Raw genomic sequence first — 20,436 nt, 5'->3', positions numbered from 1 at the left:
CTTTATGTGTATTAGACATTATGGTAGATGATAAAACGTTTCGCCATGATCCCTTCCTCCAGGAGTGAGGAGCTCAGTGTTGTCCTGTTATCTTACTATCATGTATAACACTTCAATTTTGTTTTTTTCACCATGATCCCTTCCTCCAGGAGTGAGGAGCTCAGTGTTGTCCTGTTATCTTACTATCATGTATAACACTTCAATTTTGTTTTTTTCACCATGATCCCTTCCTCCAGGAGTGAGGAGCTCAGTGTTGTCCTGTTATCTTACTATCATGTATAACACTTCAATTTTGTTTTTTTCACCATGATCCCTTCCTCCAGGAGTGAGGAGCTCAGTGTTGTCCTGTTATCTTACTATCATGTATAACACTTCAATTTTGTTTTTTTCACCATGATCCCTTCCTCCAGGAGTGAGGAGCTCAGTGTTGTCCTGTTATCTTACTATCATGTATAACACTTCAATTTTGTTTTTTTCACCATGATCCCTTCCTCCAGGAGTGAGGAGCTCAGTGTTGTCCTGTTATCTTACTATCATGTATAACACTTCAATTTTGTTTTTTTCACCATGATCCCTTCCTCCAGGAGTGAGGAGCTCAGTGTTGTCCTGTTATCTTACTATCATGTATAACACTTCAATTTTGTTTTTTTCACCATGATCCCTTCCTCCAGGAGTGAGGAGCTCAGTGTTGTCCTGTTATCTTACTATCATGTATAACACTTCAATTTTGTTTTTTTCACCATGATCCCTTCCTCCAGGAGTGAGGAGCTCAGTGTTGTCCTGTTATCTTACTATCATGTATAACACTTCAATTTTGTTTTTTTCACCATGATCCCTTCCTCCAGGAGTGAGGAGCTCAGTGTTGTCCTGTTATCTTACTATCATGTATAACACTTCAATTTTGTTTTTTTCACCATGATCCCTTCCTCCAGGAGTGAGGAGCTCAGTGTTGTCCTGTTATCTTACTATCATGTATAACACTTCAATTTTGTTTTTTTCACCATGATCCCTTCCTCCAGGAGTGAGGAGCTCAGTGTTGTCCTGTTATCTTACTATCATGTATAACACTTCAATTTTGTTTTTTTCACCATGATCCCTTCCTCCAGGAGTGAGGAGCTCAGTGTTGTCCTGTTATCTTACTATCATGTATAACACTTCAATTTTGTTTTTTTCACCATGATCCCTTCCTCCAGGAGTGAGGAGCTCAGTGTTGTCCTGTTATCTTACTATCATGTATAACACTTCAATTTTGTTTTTTTCACCATGATCCCTTCCTCCAGGAGTGAGGAGCTCAGTGTTGTCCTGTTATCTTACTATCATGTATAACACTTCAATTTTGTTTTTTTCACCATGATCCCTTCCTCCAGGAGTGAGGAGCTCAGTGTTGTCCTGTTATCTTACTATCATGTATAACACTTCAATTTTGTTTTTTTCACCATGATCCCTTCCTCCAGGAGTGAGGAGCTCAGTGTTGTCCTGTTATCTTACTATCATGTATAACACTTCAATTTTGTTTTTTTCACCATGATCCCTTCCTCCAGGAGTGAGGAGCTCAGTGTTGTCCTGTTATCTTACTATCATGTATAACACTTCAATTTTGTTTTTTTCACCATGATCCCTTCCTCCAGGAGTGAGGAGCTCAGTGTTGTCCTGTTATCTTACTATCATGTATAACACTTCAATTTTGTTTTTTTCACCATGATCCCTTCCTCCAGGAGTGAGGAGCTCAGTGTTGTCCTGTTATCTTACTATCATGTATAACACTTCAATTTTGTTTTTTTCACCATGATCCCTTCCTCCAGGAGTGAGGAGCTCAGTGTTGTCCTGTTATCTTACTATCATGTATAACACTTCAATTTTGTTTTTTTCACCATGATCCCTTCCTCCAGGAGTGAGGAGCTCAGTGTTGTCCTGTTATCTTACTATCATGTATAACACTTCAATTTTGTTTTTTTCACCATGATCCCTTCCTCCAGGAGTGAGGAGCTCAGTGTTGTCCTGTTATCTTACTATCATGTATAACACTTCAATTTTGTTTTTTTCACCATGATCCCTTCCTCCAGGAGTGAGGAGCTCAGTGTTGTCCTGTTATCTTACTATCATGTATAACACTTCAATTTTGTTTTTTTCACCATGATCCCTTCCTCCAGGAGTGAGGAGCTCAGTGTTGTCCTGTTATCTTACTATCATGTATAACACTTCAATTTTGTTTTTTTCACCATGATCCCTTCCTCCAGGAGTGAGGAGCTCAGTGTTGTCCTGTTATCTTACTATCATGTATAACACTTCAATTTTGTTTTTTTCACCATGATCCCTTCCTACAGGAGTGAGGAGCTCAGTGTTGTCCTGTTATCTTACTATCATGTATAACACTTCAATTTTGTTTTTTTCACCATGATCCCTTCCTCCAGGAGTGAGGAGCTCAGTGTTGTCCTGTTATCTTACTATCATGTATAACACTTCAATTTTGTTTTTTTCACCATGATCCCTTCCTACAGGAGTGAGGAGCTCAGTGTTGTCCTGTTATCTTACTATCATGTATAACACTTCAATTTTGTTTTTTTCACCATGATCCCTTCCTACAGGAGTGAGGAGCTCAGTGTTGTCCTGTTATCTTACTATCATGTATAACACTTCAATTTTGTTTTTTTCACCATGATCCCTTCCTCCAGGAGTGAGGAGCTCAGTGTTGTCCTGTTATCTTACTATCATGTATAACACTTCAATTTTGTTTTTTTCACCATGATCCCTTCCTACAGGAGTGAGGAGCTCATTGTTGTCCTGTTATCTTACTATCATGTATAACACTTCAATTTTGTTTTTTTCACCATGATCCCTTCCTCCAGGAGTGAGGAGCTCAGTGTTGTCCTGTTATCTTACTATCATGTATAACACTTCAATTTTGTTTTTTTCACCATGATCCCTTCCTACAGGAGTGAGGAGCTCAGTGTTGTCCTGTTATCTTACTATCATGTATAACACTTCAATTTTGTTTTTTTCACCATGATCCCTTCCTCCAGGAGTGAGGAGCTCAGTGTTGTCCTGTTATCTTACTATCATGTATAACACTTCAATTTTGTTTTTTTCACCATGATCCCTTCCTACAGGAGTGAGGAGCTCAGTGTTGTCCTGTTATCTTACTATCATGTATAACACTTCAATTTTGTTTTTTTCACCATGATCCCTTCCTACAGGAGTGAGGAGCTCAGTGTTGTCCTGTTATCTTACTATCATGTATAACACTTCAATTTTGTTTTTTTCACCATGATCCCTTCCTACAGGAGTGAGGAGCTCAGTGTTGTCCTGTTATCTTACTATCATGTATAACACTTCAATTTTATTTTTTTCACCATGATCCCTTCCTCCAGGAGTGAGGAGCTCAGTGTTGTCCTGTTATCTTACTATCATGTATAACACTTCAATTTTGTTTTTTTCACCAACTTTCACCAATTTCTTTAAACTATTTTATACATTGAATCATTTGCACATTCAAACATAATTAATCATTTTTTATGGCCGGTTTAAGCTTGTCAGCGTATATTTCACTGATTTATAAAAACCTGTTTAGAGGGAGACACTATTTTTTTTTCATGTCTTGGTAGTGATCTCTCGAATAAAGTATTATATTTTCTACATTTACCATGGTGGTGTGATAAAGACATTGCTTCAAAGAAGCATTCATCAGACAGTATTACCCTGGAGTGAAGTGTGCAGCTTATATTGTTCTACCAGTGCTATCTGTATCCGCCTCCTGTTGCCATGTGTCCTGACTGTGTGTACAAACCAGCTTACTTCATCTGTTGTAGTTTTACAATAAGTCCCCTTGGCAATAAACTGTGGAAATATGTTAATATTCATAGTAACTGTGATTTTGTAAATTCAAGCAAGGCCTTTGTACAGACATTGATTACCTGCTGAGAGGGGTGTAGTATATGCCTCATGCAAGTTGTATGGTGGGGCAAGATGGACAATCAGATGTCTGGAACTTATACATAATTGTCAGCTGGAGATTGTTATGCATGAAATAATTTTTCAGGATCACTAGCAAACCAGGCTATGATGTTTTAAAACTTACTAGCCTGAATGAAAATTTACTAGCCAAACCAAATAAAGCTACAAAACTCTCAAAAGTAGTCATTTATTATTTCTGTTATAAAGTTTAGTGTTAAACATCAACATTTACACAAATTATCAGGACCAGATGACTCAGCTCAAATTTCAGGTTTATAACTGCTAGGACAGCGACAGTCCAGAATGCTCTCTCTCAGTCAATCAGGAGGGAAATGACACCATCGCACCATTTGCAAATGATGAAGGATGCGTGGGGTATTTTGACTGGTGTTTATTTCTTAGTGTAGTCACTTCTTATCATGACACGTCTTAGAAATGGGTAAGGATTTCAGACTTGTATGTAGTTTCAATAAGCTCAGAATTGTCGGCTTGAAAACAAAACAAAAAATACTAAAGAATTAGGAAATGTTGATGAAGAAAGGCCATGAAGAGAGTTTTACACAGACTGAAAATTTTCACTAGCGAACCAGGCTACCATGATTCTATTTTTGCTAGCCTGTGGAAGTTTTAACTAGCATTGGGCTTCTGAGCTAGTGGTTATTTCGAAGACTGTATACAACTAAGTCAAAATTGTTCAACCATGGAGATTTTGATTGAACAATATATTCTGTTTGTCAACGTGCACTTTATTGACTTCTGTTTTTAAAGACAACTGTGGAGGTACTGTTGTTGTCATCTTTGAAAGCTTGAGGGTGGACCATACGATTACAGTTTCTGGGACCACAACCATGTCGGCTCACTCCTTGTCTGTATACATACTTAGTTCAACAGTACTCCAGTGATATCATCCAGGGCTGCTTTGTGTTGAAAGAAAGCCTGAAGTTATGCAGGCCTTGGTTGTTTGCCTCCCTCATGTAATTCGGGTGGATAAGTATGGGGTTGACAAACTGAAAAACATAGTCAAGTCACAGCCAGATGTGAACATTCAGGTTTCTGGTGCACCAAAGAGATACAACTTTGAATTTAGAAATCTCAATACTTTAGATGAATATGCCACTTACATCAGAAGAAAATGATTATTCCTCTCTGAACAAAACCTGATCATTTTTCTTAAATTAGTCTATGTTTCATAAATTACTTCTTCTGATACTTGATAAAAACTAGTTTCTCAACTTTTCTTCTTTTTTAACCAACTGTTCACCTTTTATTCCCAAATGTGGTTTATAAATCTCAACTTGTTATACAAATGGCATGAAGTAATTAAGTGCCCTTCTGTCTTCAAAGACATATACATTTAATTTCACGTCAGAATATATATTTTTAACAATTATGACAGGGCTCCAGATAATTTTTCAAGCAATATTTACACCCATGTCTGTTTATGTATGAATAGTGGCACTTTTTGAGGAGTAACTAGCATTTTGCATACTCCTGCTAGTTTAAAGAATTGAGTGCTTTTACACAGGGTTTTTTACCCCTTTTGTGTAAGAAGCTGTTTTAAGTACTTGAAAATAAATTATTCTCAAAAGACTTACGTTCTTAATAACTCTATTATTGTCAAATAGTTGGAAGCTATTTTTAAACACTCAGCATGTACGAGACATAACTACAGTAGTTAACTCCGAACAGTGGCTTTGGCTGTTATAGCATATGTGCACATAGGCATTGCTTAACATTTGCTAACGTTGTTGTTGAGTTCGGGCGACAGGAGGAATTATCAACTGCAGGTCAGTTTAGGTACAGTATGGTTCAAAATTATTGAGAATAGCTAAAGCATTTCATATTATTAAACTAGAACAAATCAGATAAAATTGAATGTATTGTGAAAGTGAACTGACCTTTTCATGTTGTGTAGGTAACAATTTAATATTTTATCAAGTCTCCTTGAGCTTCACGGCACAGTCTAAGACGGGTAGGCATACTTCCTATCAGAGAGGTTAGTGTCTCGTGAGTTATGCTGTCCCAGTATCGGACCACTTCTCTCTTCATGTCTTCAATTTTTGTCAACCCCTTTTGATTCACACATTCCTTCATCATCCCCCAAATGTTCTCAATGGGATTTAAGTCAGGACTATATGCAGGAAATGGTAATGCAGTCACATTTTTCTCCTGAAACCACCGCTTGGCATGTTTTGCGGTGTGTTTAGGATCATTATCTTGCTGCAAAATCCAGTCATTTCCATAAAACACGTGCACATGGAAGGAGAAAATTATCTAATATGTTAGTGTAGCGTTGACTTGTCAGATTTCCCTCAAACACACACAGCGGGGTCGTTCCTAATAAGGATATCCCTCCCCATACATGAAACTTTGGGCTGTATTTAGGTCGTCGATACAACGGTGCTGACGCAGACTTTGTCCATATTTTCACATTATTGGGATATACCCATATTGAGCTTTCATCAGTAAAAATCACATTTTCCCAGTCAAAGTTTTCATGTGCCAAACACCACTCAACACGCCTGTCTTTATGTTCTTGTTTCATGAGAGGAGAAGGAATTCCAGTCTTTTTCTCCCATCCAAGATCAATCAAATTTCTTCTAACTGTAGATTTTGATACAACTGTTGATCCCCTTTCTATCATTTCATACCTGATGTTGGAGATGCTTGCCCTTTGCTTTTTAGACGCTAAAATTCCCAGCCGGACGCGATCTGAGAAGTCCAATTTTCTGGGTCTCCCTGCTCCTTTCTGGTGCCCCAAATCCTTTCCCTCTTTAAAATTCTTCCTAATCCTATACACAGTAGAAAGAGGAGTTCCTGTTCTCTCTGCCAATGTATTTACATCATCAATTCCTTGATTACACAACTCAAAAATCAACCTTCTTTTATCCTCAGCAGACATTGTTGACAGTGCTGAGGAAAATGACGTCTGCTACAAATTCAGGGGAGGTAACTCTAATTGTACTATACTCAGTAGGTCAAGATGAGTTACCTCCCTTATACCATTACTTAGTTTTAAGTATCAGTGAATCAGTTGAGGTGTTAGGATAGCTCAAAGTAAGAAGAAAAATTCTCAATAATTATGAACCAGACTATAATTGTGTAAAAAGTACGCAAGTCACCTGGTATTACAGACCTATACTGTTTTCCGTGATTTTTGTAGTTTTTACTCCCAGATGTTTAATTGATTGTGCAAGTGTGATTTTTATTGAGTAAAAAATACGCAATTACTCGACTTTTCTGGAGTTCTGATTATAATGATTTGAACAGTTTCAAACGAAAATTAAAGGGGCACTGATGCGGAGCAATTTGCGTGGACTGGTGTAAACTTTTGTTATTGTTTTTCTCCCGTGAGTACCCGGATGATATCCCAGAATTCGTGACTGGTTCGTGACCTCTGCTGCGCATTCCGTAAGCGCAGTTGATAGTTTAATTATAGACAGATCAACCTAGCCAACCTTTTTACTTCATTACAAATGTATGATGAAAACAAATGAAACACTTTGAAGGTTAATCATCTGCCAGTGGTAGAAATGGTAAAAAAAACTTTTAGGACGGAAAAATAACGAAGCCAATGTACATCTCTATATTAAACCCTAATTAGTTTATTGTCATATTTGTATGATTCTGAAAATTAATAAAAGAACACACGATCTGCTTATACTCATAGTAAATTTCTAACATAACAGCAACATTTATACATTGTGTAGATTGCCAATGTGGATCCTATTTCACACACATACGCGATCTAGTGTGTGTTTTCTGTCATACAGATTCTGCTGAATGCTACAACAAATAAATTAAAACAAAATGCAAATAATGAATGTAAAACAGACTAATTTTATAGCAACAATGTCAGGCTACTACCTTGTTCAGGAACGTATCCGTCAATATCCACGTAAAAGAAATCGTATTCCATTCATCTGCAGTTGGTAAATAATCCTGCTCTGTGTCGCGTGTCTTACACAACTGTCTAAAGCAACACATCGTTTCACGTCATTCGTTGGTGAAAACCTGATAAACCTCTCACTGGTCACCCAAGATAGCACACCTGGCAACTAATTGTATGATGTCCGCTATTCTAAGTAATTTAGTTAACCAATAAAGAGCAATCAATCAATCAACGCAAGGGTGGTTAATTCTTTGAAGGGAGGATGTTGTTTTTACAATCGCACTTTACGACAGGGTGTAGTCATCTACACACACTGCCTTTTGACAAAAGTAATTAATCAATCAGTGTGTTATCGGTTAATCTTTTGATCGATGTTTGTTTTTGTAACTCAGCTGATAAACCCTCTTGCATCACTTACATACACATATTACATAACATACAATAAATTTGCCGTTACAGACCTTAATTTATAATGTTGAGTATTTACTCCAGACAGGAGAAATGCCAAATGGGAACCTTTGTTGAGTAACCTGAGTGGTGTTACTACTTATTATACCTGTTATGAATTCATTAATTGACCATCCAGAGAATGATGACAAATAACACGTGTAGGTTTACACCATCAAACGCGAGTTACAGCAAGGAAGATGTAATCTCTGTGTCGCATGCAGCCTGAAAACACTTATGGGCCGAAAGTGTTTTGAGGATACCAACGGAATTTCGTTACATAAGGAATACATACAGACATTTGCTGTGTACTTGGGTAAATAGGTGAAATAAGGGTTTTTTTATTTACGTAAGAAAATTTTCAGATTTCTCTACCAAAGGCAAAGTCATCGTTTATTGTTTACAAATTCAAATAAATCAACTATGTGTTTTTATTATCATAAATAATAAACCATTGTAGCTACCATAGCTACCAAAATGTACGTATGATAGTTGCTATCACAGCTGAACCAACACTCAAAATTACTTAAATATAAAGCTTTGCAATCTTCCGTACTGAAACAAATGGCTTGCTACGTGCCTGTAGACATCATATTTTCATGTAACATGATTGAATATCGAGGTTAAAAACAGAGAAATAGGATAAAATTGACTAACTATACCATCCAAGCATCATATTTTCATGTAACATGATTAAATATCGAGGTTAAAGACAGAAATAGGATCAAATTGAGTAACTATACCATCCAAGCATCCGAAAAAAACTACACTGCTGGGATATTTTGTTACGATCAGACAAGGAATACCATGGATATTTTTAAATAATGGCATATAATGGGCATCCTGACTCTTTTGGGTGAAGAAATTCTGCTAATATGAACAGGAGCCCAGTTCCTTTGTCCGTCACGGTTGAAGGAGCCGGCGCTGACCAATTTGCAGTTTGGTTCCGTAATTAGACCGTTGGCGAGAAACACTATTCGCTCCGCATCAGTGCCCCTTTAACTAAAGCGTTTATAAAATCGTCAGTGTAAGTCATAGATACGTGAAACATGGTTTAGAGTTATCTGTTCCTGACAGTCGAAGCGTTTGTCTCCAGGAAGTGACAACACACCTGCTTATTAAGTGTTTGAAATGTATCGGTGGCATGTGACAGCTGAGGATAATATTCACAGAAAGTAGAGCTATATCTTCACGGAGTTACCATTTGTCAGGTAGGCCAAATTGTTATTTTCATCTGGGTGGCACTTTCGATTGTTTTATTTTTTCGAGACCATAGCTAGTTTAGGAGCAGAGGCCATAGTTGTATGTGATGCAGTGTAGTAATTCTTGATGCAGTTTCGGATTCAAACTCGAGCCTGATGCTGAGGACAGTGCAGTCACGTGATCCGATGTCGCACTCAGAGACACCCCCGTCATAATACTCAATGCAGAGTGTGATGCCAATCTTGTAACCTTGTGATTTAAAAAGAAATACATTTCTCCTTCATTTTGACTGAGAGGTGTACTCAGTAGCAAATTGTCTGTTGATACATGTACCTGTCTCAATGTTGTTACTACAATGAAAATAGAAACGTCCCTGGGAACGGTCGATGATCGATGGTTGAGTTGGCATGCTGCCGTGGTGAGTACAGGCGCCAGATTTTAAGCGGCATGCATGCGGTACGTTGTCACTCTACTAACATCGGTACAGTAGATCTAATCTGCAGTTTCGCGCCCTATAACAAAGAGTGGATAATATCGTTGCTTTCCGATTTGCTCCATCCAGTCAATATATATTTACAAAATATAGAACGTTCGTCTACCATAGCTGCAAGCGACCTGGCCCAGGCCTAAGTAATGGGGAGAGGCGCGGTGTGACCCTCTCAAACGCGTACCCTTGATTCAAGTCAATTTATAGATGATATTTCATGCGTGCTGTGAATTACGCCGTGTCTGTTAACGAGTAACCTGGAAAGGTGATACATGAGTTAGCAGATACATCAGGTACGTGCATATTCCACGGAAAACATACAGACACAAGCCCCGCCCTTAGCATGTCATAATGATGAAGTATGTGCAGGACAAGAGTCATGCCGAGACCACTATTGGAACAGCAAGCATTGTCTCTTCAAAACAGAGGTTAATATAATCACGGATGGTTTTCTAACCTCCTCATGACCTTGTCTCGTGACAATGCGGTTAGGATGTGAGTGCATATGTGTGGGACTTCTGCTGATGACCCAAACTGGAAGGAGATGATCTTCACTGTGAAACAAGGAAATCTTCATGCTGTAATGCAGCATGGAGTCTTTTCACATTTCGCCTTCTTGGGAGGAATCCAGAAACCAGACAAATCCAATACGTTGTAGCCAGGTGGTGTTATCGAATATTTTATATAGAGGTCAGATATGCTGAACAACAAGAGAATGTTTAATACAACCAGGGAGCCTATATGTTATAGAGTATCCCTGATACAACATGCCATTGACAACGAATATCCCAATACCCGTCATGCAGGTAAACGTCAGGGTGTTCCCGTGTACTTTCCGTGTCAGTTTAACTAGGGAGAATAGAAGGCGCTGTTGATTATCCCAGGTTTAACACCCCAAGGTTCAAGGTCACGGTTTGTCGTCAGACATTTTGGAACGCAGTCCGTCCCTCGGTCATTTGGTCAGTAATCCCGCAATGTCTTAAGTTAGTCATCTCGCGACTAATCTGTACCCCACAACACTCATCAGTAGACTCACATTAACATATACCCGAGCTGGCAGGCATGCCGTTAAAATATGTAATTCATGACCTGATTGTCTGGTGAGTGGACTCCGCTGTAGTTCTTAAGGGTGTACACCGAGTGTGTCGCTTAGTAACCCGTGTTACGACAACCAAACAAGGCACTACCCCTGGGCAAGAGGGTACATTTTTCTGTTCCCGACAAATTCCGAATCTAACAGTGCCATATTACATATAAGGCTGTGTATACAGTACATGGGTGTACTGTGCGCTTAGGTATTTGTTTTATTCAGTTTATGTTGTTTGGCAGTATTTCAGGACTATTGGTTCGGAGCTGTTACGTCCAGGAGATGGTGTATACCTACACACTATGTGGTATATGTTTCATGGGAGTAACATGTATGAGTTTGCCAGTGCAGGCGTGCTTCATACGCCGCCATGTTGGGAGTTGTATAACCACTTGTGAAAGAGAAGCGTATTGGTTGTTGAACTTTCCAGGAACGGACTGCCGTCTTATCATAACTTCCCTTATCTCATGGTCAGTGTACACTGTTGACAGGGCGTCGCTGAAGTGGCTCGGGTACATTACGTGTATAACGCTGTAACACGTTGCTGGCTCTATGTGTTATATATATAGTGAGTGAGTGAGAATGGTTTAACGCCGCTTTTAGATTATTCCAGTAATATCACGGCAGGGGACGCCAGAAATGGCCGTCACACATTGTACCCATGTGGGGAATCGTACCCAGTGTTTCAGTGTGACCATCCTCGATCTCTCCAGGGTAAACGTTCAGATGACTCTCCACTGTGTATGTAGTGGAGAGCTATCGGAGCGTTTACCCTGGAGAGATCGGAATGCAGTGTGACGAACCAACCTTTAACCACGAGGCGGCCCAGTCCCCCCGGTTATATGTAGGTGTTATAAGATGTTTATATGTAGGTGTTATGGGATGTTTATACATAGGTGCTATATTTGGTTACTTGTAGGTGTTTTATGATAGCTATATGGAGGCGCTCGCGAAGATCCGGGTTAGAATTGATCCTCAGTAACCGGGATCGGGTGGTCAGGTTAAGTTGCTTCGTTGACACATTGATGTTCATGTTGTTCATCCCTGGATTGTCTCGTCCAAATTTGATTATTTCCGTATAGCTGGAATAATGTTGTGCACGGCGTAAATCTAAACTCACTCACTCACAATATATGTAAATGTTATATGCTGGCTATATGAAGGTGTTATGTTACCGCTATATGTAGGTGTTACGTGACGGTTCTATGGAAGTGTTAGATCACAAATATATGTAGGTGTTACGTGACGGTTCTATGAAAGTGTTAGATCACAAATATATGTAGGTGTTACGTGACGGTTCTATGAAAGTGTTAGATCACAAATATATGTAGGTGTTACGTGACGGTTCTATGAAAGTGTTAGATCACAAATATATGTAGGTGTTACGTGACGGTTCTATGAAAGTGTTAGATCACAAATATATGTAGGTGTTACGTGACGGTTCTATGAAAGTGTTAGATCACAAATATATGTAGGTGTTACGTGACGGTTCTATGAAAGTGTTAGATCACAAATATATGTAGGTGTTACATGCTGGTTATGTATGTATGTGGTATACAACAGGGCACCAGAGCTTAAACATTGCACCCATGTAGGGGATCGAACCCAACGAACACCTCACGTCACCCCACACACAGACTGAGAGCCCCTTCTCTGATGCTACAGTGATATTGCTGAGAACAGCGTACATCCCACCTGACTCACCCATGTTCTCACAAACTCACTCAGATACTTATTATGATAAATGTGAGTGTATATTTTAATGTCGTGCCCAAGTCCCGGAATTACTCATTCGCTGGGCTTGGTGCAACCTGTCTGACCCATCCCCGTGAACAGGGCGGCGCAATTCATGGTTCCATTTCCACAGTCCTAGACCCAGGGAACGGGCAGGGATAAAAATATAATCCAAATGAGAGACATTATGATTAATGTTTATTCTGAAGAAAAAGCATGTTGATACAATGTGACACATCCACGCATTGTGGTAAAAGTTCAGACATTACTGCTGAAAGTAGAACTACTTACATTTAGACTTTATATTAGGAGGATGACTGGTTAGAGCATCTATTTGTGTCTTTGTTGCACATGGAACGTTTACAGCTACACCCCAACACCCCAACACCCCAACACCCCAACACCCCAACCCCCACCCGCCCTCGGGATTAGCTGGCCAGTCAGCTAGATTGGGCAAGTTCTGAATCTCCCATCTCGCCGGGGCTCCTTTTCAATTTAAAATGAATTATTTGTTTGTTTCAAACATATATATTCATTGACAAAGGGTTGGTGTATTGGTAAGAACACTACAACACGAAAATGATACGACAGTTGGTAAATGACACAACCCGAGTTGGGAGAGCCGTATTTGTCAATGAAAACTGCATCTGCTACAAACAATTCTCACATTGATTCTGATGTCGTTGTATTTTGATATTTCTCTCAGGAAAGTGCTGAGCATCAGTACTGACTCTTCTCGACCGGCGTGCATGTCTTGATGAATGTGTTATGTCACTATGGATGTATCGTGTCTATCCCCGTCTCATTGGGACAAATCAAATAAAGTACATATACATGATCTTGGTTGTATCTATGAGTGTTGACAGTGCAGCTCTGTTGAACCCAAGTCATTATTGACATATCGTTAGAGGCCCGCCCAAACACACTGAGGACCCTGCATGTGTGTCAGCAGTTCAGTTCCCAGAACGCTGGTGCTGATACCTGAGCGCATTAATTCCTGGAAGTGAGACTGGTGTAGATATTCTGCGAACCTGCGTGAAACTGTTCATATCCCCGACAAAGGACCTGACGACGTGTCTACGACTATCGACAGGTGTCCACGGCTATCAGCAGGTGTCCACGACTACCACGGTAATCTACATGGTGTGTAACGGCCAAAACATCAATGTGTAGGGGTATTTCTGTTGCAGGCTGAAGGCCTGCTGCGAGGTTTCGGTATATAACGTTTTTGAGAGTGTTGACATCTTGCTTGTTACTCTTAAATGACAGTGGCATGCACGTTGAGTTTAAAAGTTTTGTTGAGGCCCTCCACACCGGCTGACGGCTGCCCTCAAACTGACGCATGAAAAGCACATGCACAATCACTTCCGTTAAAAAAATAAAGGGAGTTAATTATGTTTTTGTCTTTTACATACCGCCAAAACAATAAATGTAAAAGCTAATAATGCGTACGTACAATCCTTACGAAGGACTATAACTGCAGTTTACTCAACAGAGAGGCATGTTTAGAAGTTGGTGAAATCAGATAAGGATAAAATTTTATGGATGAGAAATGAGGTTTCTGTTTATGGATTGTTTTGACTCCGTGTGTGCTGTCTATATATACCTACAAGGTGACGCCCATATTACAAATCTGGTTCGAGTCATCCAAATTATCATTTTCCTTGGCTGTTTGCTTACATAAACTGAAGCGTCTGGGACGATATTCCAGTTACACACCGGGTCTCAATTATGCAATGTCTCGCTTTACACAGGCCTCACTTTTCAGAGTGAGGAAGTCTCATTTACTCAGGGCACGGACCACAACTGTATATTGTCAGGGTGTCAGCTCCCGAGTTTGAAGCACATTTCATAGATTTGATGATGGAGAAATACATTAGGACGGTTGTTCCTGGCCGCGTGGGTCAAGTGGTCGCTCGCCACGCCGAAGACTTGCTCAATTCCCTACTTGGGCACAATGTGTAAAGCCCATTGATGGTATCTCCTGCCGTGATATTGCTAGACTATTGCTAAAAGCGGCGTAAAACTCACCCACTCACTCACTGACAGGGTAGATGAAGTTCCTGTCGATATGACGGCCAGGCCTTCTGTGATGTTTATGAAAAAAGGTTTCTTATAATGTTGTATTGGGGGCATTTGGAATATATACCATACTAATATCAGACAAAATATTTTATACCATATATTTGAACACAATTATCGTTAGCGTTCTTAATACAGCGGGCGCTGGGATAGCCTAGTGGTAAAAGTGTTCGCTCGTCACTCAGAAAGCCGGGTTCAATTCCCCTGATGTGAACAATATGTAAAGCCTGTTTCTCTCTCAAACTGTAATTTGGGTTATATGCGAGTACAAATACTTACTGAAGTTATCACTACTCTCTGACATCTGTCTAAAACTGTATGTCGACATAAGGGTGTTCCAGATAACACAGGCTCACTGCATATATATTTATGAAACAATTATGTAAGCTGCAGAGCCTTTGCGAATTCATTTGCTTTGTCGTGTAACCTACAGGTCATAAATATCCCACATCCGTCACGTGGTTTCGACACTAATGTTTAATCAGCAGTTATTATCAGTACATATTACACAACTGTGATGTAGTGTTCTGGGAAAAACGTCGCCAACTTCCTCAGCACGACAAGGAACATCATTAAGATGAGGAAGGACACGACACGACAATAGGATATATGATGCAACCAGGCATCTGTGACATTGACAAATAAGTGATGACACAACGCCCTAATTATAGGCGCTGACGAGTATCCCGTGACACTTGCCATCAGTTTGGTAGCCTGCTTCCCTGGGTCTGTTGCGTGTGGGAGCGTTAGCACAAGCGCAACAGACCCAGGGAACCAGGCTGTCAGGTTTGTCGGAGTACAGACGGAGAAGTCTACTTTCAGTTTCAGGATCAGCCACGGACTTCGGTGGAAACTATAGCCGCAGTGTTTATGTACTCCAGTGTATGTTTGTCCATGTTCAGTTGCTTTTTGGTAGTGTGCGAGTACAGTACGTAGAACTGCTCCGACTTCCAAGAACCAAGTGGATTGATCTGACCAGTCGGTGACGTGTATAGTAAGTGACCCTTATCAAACTCCCGCCGTAGGGCACCACTAGAGGCTTTATACATTACACCCATGGTGTGTGTAAATTTTAGATTAGAAAATAAGATGATTGATATCACGAGTGTCGATCTAGGCGGTGGGGATACGGTGATATGCACCAATGACGCCAGTGAACCTGACTAGCTATTCCGTTGGTTGAATAATGGCAGCAGAAGTTGGTGAAGACCAATTCAACTCGGATCTTCACAGGAAAGTCAAACTAGTATAATTATTATGAACATATTAAGAGTAGTTACCGATTTAGCGAAAAGACAAAAAGAAAATTTTTTTTGTGAAAAAAAAGAATTTCATGTTTCAGATATGAGATGGCCTCCAGGACTATCAGCCCCAACTACTTTGTTGCCATTCGTGTCACAGACGACGGAATCAAAAAGACGTTCGACAGAGTTCGGGAAAGAATGATTAAGGAAAATGCCAACTACTTGACAGTGTGTTCATCCAGGGATGATCTCCACGTCAGCCTGTGCCATCTCTCTATTCAGACACAGACCGAGCTCCATACAGCGGTGGAGGCTCTCAACAGTGCCGCGGAGAACATCCGGTCTATGCAAAACAAGACAACGTTAAAAGTGAAAGGAATCGGTACGTTTGGCGACGTTGTCGTGTACGGTAACGTTGCCTATGCACGTGAGCTATCAGTACTCCGGTCTGTGATCGTTTCGTTTCTAGACGCCCAAGGGATTTGTTGGCTGGACAGGGAGTTCCGCCCTCACATGACAATAGCGAAAGTGACGAAATCTTTCACCCACAAGACCGGGATAACACATTTCCCCAACACCGTGTACAACGCTGACACCGATGTCGTTTTTGGTGAGGAGCATGTTGATGCCGTCAGACTGTGTCGGATGGGGTCCGAGAGGGGCCCCGATGGCTTCTACGTCACGGATGCCACTGTCGTCGTGTAGACCCCCGAGTGAGTGAGTGAGTGAGTGAGTGAGGTAGTGAGTTCTTTTTTTTTTTTTTTTTGCCGTGTGTTGGATTGATACTTGCTGTTTTTCACTGAGAAATTGATAGACTGTGCTGGCACCAGCAATTTAACGCAATATTACCAAGTGTGAACCTACCGAATAGGGTATATTTGTTATAATATTCTCATACACCTTACTGTGGAATCTCGATAGTTTATGCATTGTGATAAAGATACTTCCCCGCTATAACTTCTAGACGGTTGATACTCTTCTTATAAAGAAGTGGATACGTGGCAATAAAACATCAATATTTGCAACATTGTTGGAGATATTAGTTTCTAGTTGAAGCTACAACCGGTAGTGGCGTTTGACTGTAAAGACATTGTTGCAGACAACGATTTTACTGAACCATATGAGGCTGGTTGTTTTACGCCTCACTCAGCAAAAAATCAGCTTCGTGGCGACCGTCTGTAAATGATCGAATCTGGACCAGACAGTCCAGTGATCAACATCATGGACATCGTTCTACGGAATTGGGATTCAGTGACTAGTCATCGAGCCTACTACTAAACTCATAGTTTGGGGAAGAAAGAACCGTGACTCGCTGGTGAAGAAGGTTCCTCTCCACTCGCGTTTAGTCTACACTACTGGAGGTCGAGGTGAATGTTCTTGAGTCAGAATTGGTGCACGGATGTAGAGGCGCGCAAATGTCATGGAACTGCTTTTGTGGATACACCTGTTTTGCAAGGTTTGGTGCTACCAGGGTGGGTGGCTGGAACCTGTGGTTTGGATCCTTCAATCTTGGCGTGGGACCGTTACAGATCGGCCGGCGGCCTCTATGAGGACTGTCCATAAATAGACATCTAGCTGGAGACGTGGGTAGTAGTGCCAAATGATGTTTCTACGGACGCTAACGTCACACTGCTTGGATTCAGAATCATCAGTCAAAACACTGATTACACAGTTTCCTGCTGGCTGGGTTCTGCCCTACTGTGCATTTTTTAAATTAGAACAATGACCAGTCCAGAATTTGGAGACCATTTCATTTAGCTAGAGATACCAGTATTAATCAGTAATATTTGATACATCTAATCACTTACATTTCATTTCAACAGTACGCACCTTCTAATCCTTGCAAGCACGTCGTGCGGCGTGCTTGTCTAATAAACCGAAATCGTGGAAATATTGAAAGAAAGGTTTGGGAGTCTGGTGCGGATTTGATATGTGAATCACACTGTACGTTACAAAATACATTTAGTAAGCACAAAGAACACAAATCGGGTCTAACCAGTGGTCCAGATGAATTGTGAGCCATTGTACGACCACTTCAAACAACTACAGTGTGTCACGTCTTAATAGTTAACGACTTGATGCCTACTCCTTGTATAAAATATGGAAATGCTATTTTTTAAAACATAGTTAATTTGTAAATACCATTTTCTTGGAATGAAGTATAACCATAGTTGCATATTGTGTCTCTTTTCACTTTTACACGAGAAAATTCGGATCGGGTGAAAAGTAGGTCATCGTCTGAATGAAACTCGGTCGTTTCGGTTTGATACCAGCAGCTCCATCTGCCATTGCTGGCCATTTTCCCACACATGCTTCTAACACAATTATTGCAGATCGAGTGAGTGAATGAGTTTAATTTTAGCAATATTCCAGCAATATCACGACGCCTGACACCAGAAATGGGCTTCCAACTTTGTACCCATGTTCGAGTCTTTCGCTGTAACCACTGGGCTCATCTAGTATAGTTCGACCAACAACTGTATAGTTCAAACAGAAAATACATGTCACAGCACTGTTATGCGTTTATTTCCAAGTTCAAACTAATACAAACACAAAACAAAGATGGGATGTAAGTTAACACTTGTATTCTCAGTTTAGATGTTCATACAAATCACTACAAGGGTAATAAAGTGGTAGTACTACAGTAGCAATAAAGGCCGATATGGTAATATTCACCTCCCACCAACATGGGTGACGTTGAATGTCCAGGGAACGTTGTCTTCTTGTGAGACAAAACGTCGACCCGCACGCCTCTCAGACGGTCAGAGAAGAGCGACGACGCGCGTGTCGAAGTTGTGTCCACCATTGACGTCGATTGCCAAAATGACGATGTGTCAGGGACGGCATGCCACGTGAGCGGCAGTCATTTCGACGGACTACGTATGTTTCTAATCGTATAGCGTGTAATTCGAACTACATAAGCCCAAAATTTGCCATCCTAAAGCCTAACATCTGCATTCCTAACGCCTAACATCTGCAATCTTAAGTTTGTTAAGCCAGTAAATCCTGTTCTCATTGACTAGGGTCGATCCTCACCATCCCTGGGTTTTCCGCAACTCTTCCATAGTCTGTTAGTCACTGAATCTTTAACAGTTAACACTGGGCATCATACGCTGAAGTGCTGCCAGTTTCGAGCATGTCAAAGTTCAGCAGACAGCGCACTCCGTGAATCACAGCCCAAGAAGATGTGCAAGTCATTACTGATTGAAATTTAACAACCATCAAGGTGTCATTGCAGGCAATGCGCGAACAAATTGTTTTCAACTGTTAAACGGGGTGATGTTTGTTGATATGTGTTGTCTTTTATTAAGAAAACGCGACGAACGGTTACTGGATAAAGGCTTTATAAATCAAAATCGCCCATAATCTTTTCTTGATCTGAATGAAAAGAACAATGTGTCCCGATTAATATTGAAAGCAGCTAATGTAAATGTGAGACATACAAAGGTAAAAGTGAGTATCTCACTCGAATCACAATATTACTATCTGGAATGATAGGGATCGTTCTCACACACACACACGCGCTCGCGCTTAAACGTCTGTAGTACATGCTACGTACCAAAGAGAGAAACTGTTCCGTCCGTCCATGCCTGTAAATATGACATTTGCGGTTCCTCGCACATTTTGTCATCAGTTTAACCCGAGACGTAACAATACTGATGACGTCACAACAATCATGACGTCACGCTATTGTTGCCGCCCAGTCAGAGAAGGCGGCATGGAACGCCTCACGAACTACTGGGCATTGAGACATAACAGCTTTGAAACAGTGCGACGAAGTCTCCACAACAAAGTCCCATCGCCAGAGAAACAATGTGAGGTGATTGGAAAGACATTGTGTGTCCGAATAGAGACTGGGGACATCACTTTGACCAGAGTCGTTGAAGACATTCTCCAATATGTCAAGTGTAAGAGTAGTGACGACAGGAAGCGATACTTCTGTTGGCTCGTCCTTCACCTTGGCTTGGGGCTGTGTTGCTACGGCAACAAGGCAGATGTCGCTAACAACCTTCCACGGAAACTTCTAAAGCAACTTCTCTTTTACAGTCGAGGGGTCGATTTTGGAATATTTTTGAGAGATTTGTTTGATTTCAGTGAAACGCATGCCGGAATTCCAGAAAAGACGGAACATCTTTTGGAGGTATGTTCTGGTTTTACGATAGAGTTCAGTGACCCGAGCCTTAAAAACTGTGTCTTTAATGGTCCACAGAGCGTCATGTGGCGGGAAATGATTCGGGGAGATTCATGCCTGTATTTAGATCTACCCATTGCATACCCGACTCTGCCACCCGACGTGGATGTGAACCGC

The 20,436-nt window shown here is 40.7% G+C and overlaps 1 protein-coding gene across 2 annotated transcripts; it reads left to right on the top strand.

Annotated features, from left to right (window-relative positions):
* Window positions 1–9,363: 9,363 nt before the first annotated feature.
* On the top strand, window positions 9,364–18,303 carry LOC137295699 (uncharacterized). Of its 2 annotated transcripts, none has more exons than XM_067827194.1 (2): window positions 9,364–9,501; window positions 16,226–18,303. In XM_067827194.1, exon 2 carries the CDS (start codon window positions 16,233–16,235, stop codon window positions 16,830–16,832), a length of 600 nt encoding a protein of 199 aa, XP_067683295.1. In that variant the 5' UTR covers window positions 9,364–9,501; window positions 16,226–16,232; the 3' UTR covers window positions 16,833–18,303. The 2 variants fall into 2 exon arrangements, with proteins under 2 accessions (XP_067683295.1, XP_067683294.1); XM_067827193.1 differs by lacking the exon at window positions 9,364–9,501 and adding an exon at window positions 15,380–15,877.
* Window positions 18,304–20,436: the final 2,133 nt, after the last annotated feature.

The sequence above is a fragment of the Haliotis asinina genome, chromosome 9 (genome assembly GCF_037392515.1).
Source record: "Haliotis asinina isolate JCU_RB_2024 chromosome 9, JCU_Hal_asi_v2, whole genome shotgun sequence".
Taxonomy (NCBI): domain Eukaryota; kingdom Metazoa; phylum Mollusca; class Gastropoda; order Lepetellida; family Haliotidae; genus Haliotis; species Haliotis asinina.
The sequence above is the reverse complement of the archived record's forward strand: the minus strand, read 5'-3'. Positions and strand labels throughout refer to the sequence as shown.

Bases quoted from the DNA above. Each gene is read 5' to 3' on its own strand.
- LOC137295699 (XM_067827194.1), top strand. From the start codon at position 16,233: ATGGCCTCCAGGACTATCAGCCCCAACTACTTTGTTGCCATTCGTGTC.